Source organism: Aplysia californica, unplaced genomic scaffold (assembly GCF_000002075.1).
Source record: "Aplysia californica isolate F4 #8 unplaced genomic scaffold, AplCal3.0 scaffold00557, whole genome shotgun sequence".
NCBI classification, from domain to species: domain Eukaryota; kingdom Metazoa; phylum Mollusca; class Gastropoda; order Aplysiida; family Aplysiidae; genus Aplysia; species Aplysia californica.
In genome coordinates, this window is record NW_004797827.1 from 131,505 (window position 1) to 134,653 (window position 3,149).

Genomic DNA, 3,149 nt, shown 5'->3' on the forward strand with positions numbered 1-3,149 from the left:
GGGTGTAATGTTACTGACATAGCACTTTGCTTTTATGAGATATCCAATCATGAATGTTTGTTTTTCTGTACATGTCAAAAATGTGTAATATTGTTTTGTAAATGGCTTTTCCAATGCACTGTGCTTTATGAGATGAACGTAAATGACCGCTTCTTTATAAGTCTTTACCATAGAATAACCAAGCGTTATCTGCTCAGCAACTAGTTTTGAGAAATTTGTTGTGAAAACGTTTGAGTTTGACAACATGAAAAGGTTGTTTTTTTCCGAATGCAAGTCTTGGACTATCTTGATGACACGGGTGGGGTTCATGGTGTCATATCTTGCAAAAACTGTAAATAACTGTGATTTTTTTATTTAGATTATGTTACGCCCCTTGCAGCACCTTATTAGATCATTCAAGGAGGCGTGTTTCCACCCTGCCTGTCAGGGACAACCCAGCACAAAGCCCGAGAGACTCGATACAAATTCTCCCCATTCGGGAATCGAACTCTGGTCCCCTGTGTGCGATAGTGAAGCACCTGATTGCTACACCACACGTGCCTGTCGAAACAGCAGCTGTGGTCATCGATATACGCAATGGCACGGACGCGGGGGTAGTCTTTACTGTTACCTACTTTTACTTTAGTTTTTCATCCCCTGTTGCCGTTAAGCGTCGAGGGAAGGTGACGTTTTCTATGGTAGGCAGCTCCGCAGTTCTCTCAGTTAATAATACTACTAATAATAAATAGCATTTGAATAGCGCATGTCCCCACTCGAAAGCAAGCTCTATGCTCTTTACACTATATTACGGTTACTTTTATTACCCGTAAATGAGTACTTTTTATGAAGTGGCAACTTCTTAAAATGTGGTTTTATTATCGTTCTATGCTAAATGCAATGAGAGGCATAGTATTATGCATCTTCATCTCTGTCCAGTCTCTTCATTTCTTTTAATTCTAAAACCCCTGCAATGTCACAACAAAGACAGGGTGGTTGGCGGATGCTCTGGTGTGGTTTGCTCCTTTTTCCCTGTCAAACATCTGTCGTCCTTATCTCCCCTCCTTCTTTTTTGAGTATGTTACTCTCTTGTAACACATATTCTCTTCTGCACTTATGACCTTATTGTGTTGCAAGTGCCGTAAAACTCTTACTAAAACTTTAAAAAACCAATGTCACAACGACGAAATACGAATTTTGCAGCGTGAAAATATAATTTCAGTTGTTTAATATTCCTGGGATGGGGGAGTTGTATGCTTGTTACTTAAGTCTACAGTTGCAAAGAATTTTCATGGGTGGTTGGCGGGTGCTCTGGTGTGGTTTCCTGTCAAAACATCTGTCGTCCTTATCTCCTCTTTTTCTTTTTTATGTTTGTTTCTCTCTTGTAACAGCCCTAATCTTCTGGCGCTCATATGACCTTATGCAGTTGCGAGCGCCATGAAACTTCTACTAAAGCTAAACTAAAAGAACTTTCACGCTGTTATATCGATAGCATTCTTTTCAACATCGATTAACTGTTTATTTACACCTTTCTTGTTTTTAACAGAGCTCACCCCAGCACAATATTTTTACTCAGTGGTTGTGAACTATCTATTATCGGATGTTCTGGCTCCGTTCCCCGACGAGTGTGCGGGAAATCAGAGCGCAAACCTGGCGACTAGAATCGAAGCCGCTGCTCCGGTGTGCAAGAGCTACAAATACAGAATTAAGGGAGCGGCAGACACTCGTGGAACAGGCCCTAATACGGTAAGAAGTCACAATGTGAGAACTGCAACACATGGCATTGTCACTGTCTTTGATTGTATTTGTCTGTATAGGTTTAAAACATCCTACTACGAGTAATGAATATGAATGAAGCGAGCTGACAAAATGAGTTACTTCTCGGATTCAAACCCTATGGAAATAGATACACCACGCTCATAGGTGAAGGTTTTACCATTTACAAGCATAAAATAACAAAAAGCATGTTAATTTTAACGAATATGGCTTCAATAGAAAATCTACTAATTTGACCGTAGAGTCGATTTTGGCCAATATCTCCATTTGTGGATAGCAAAAAGTAACTCGTTTTGTCAGCATGCCTCACATATAAAAACAGCAATTAATGCAAAAGCAAGGTTCAGCCAAATGCACAAACTATTTGTGTGTGCCCAACGGAAAGCTACCAAAAGTCGGATTTTCACCATTTTGAGTTAAGGGTTGTACCTTATAGGAAATCCGATGCTGAACACAGGGGTATTTGAATTTTTTTAGATGTCTCAAGTAGTTTTCGAGATATTGCACATTTTGCAAGGTAGGGTATAAAGATAGAATTTTGAGAAAATGAGCTTTTAAGTTAAACAAACATGAGAACACACATAAACTTTTTTAAAATCGATTTTTAAAATACATTTATTCATAGAAAATTCATGTCCAATTTGGCATTCAGTTGACATCAATATCACGAATGGAATCCAATGGTAAAACATAGCAGGGAAGAGAAAACTTGTTTCAAGAATAGATTTTAACACCTTTAAAAGCAGTTTCCATTATTAAAATTTGTTTTTATAATACCCTACCCTCAAAATAATTCAAAATAAAATATTTAGAAGTCAAATCAATGAAAACCCTCTGAGCACATTATAAAAATAAGGTGGATCTATCTTTTTTTTCTTTTTTTTTTTTTTTTTTTACAAAAACACATTTTGGTCAAAAAAGGAATTTTTGTCATTTTCAGCCAGTAGCTCGAAACGGTCTGGGGCGACTGTTGGTGCCTTTCTCTAGGCGCACACACATTTATGTCAAGACAATTATCTCTACCTTTAATTAATTAGGAAAGAAAATGATGGAATGTTACATCTTCCCGATATTCCTGACGCTGAGACCTGGACTTTAACAAGGAAAGGGAAAGAAGAAGACAAGAAAAGCTGCGTTTGAGATGTGGTGCTGCTGCAGAATGACCAGGCCAGAATTAGCTGGAAAGCAAAAAAGACTAGCAACGAGGTGTGTCAGATACTCCACACAAGACAAACCATACTTTGGTCTCTTAAAACGACACTAAACTGTTGTGAAAGGGGTGCTTGAAGGAAGGATGTGGGGCTGGAGAGCCAGTGGAAGACAAAGAGTAACATAGACTGAGCAGAGTGCAACAGCAGCTCGCGACCGTGAAGGCTGGAGGGTCATATATAATAATA

The 3,149-nt window shown here is 38.7% G+C and overlaps 1 protein-coding gene across 1 annotated transcript in view; it reads left to right on the forward strand.

The window, feature by feature from the left end:
* Positions 1 to 3,149, forward strand: part of LOC101855048 — a gene marked incomplete at its 5' end in the record, with an annotated part of 126,015 nt that overhangs the window by 28,132 nt on the left and 94,734 nt on the right. The window contains 1 exon segment of the mRNA XM_013087202.2: positions 1,523 to 1,722. Within this exon segment, the coding sequence (XP_012942656.1) occupies positions 1,523 to 1,722 (200 nt within the window).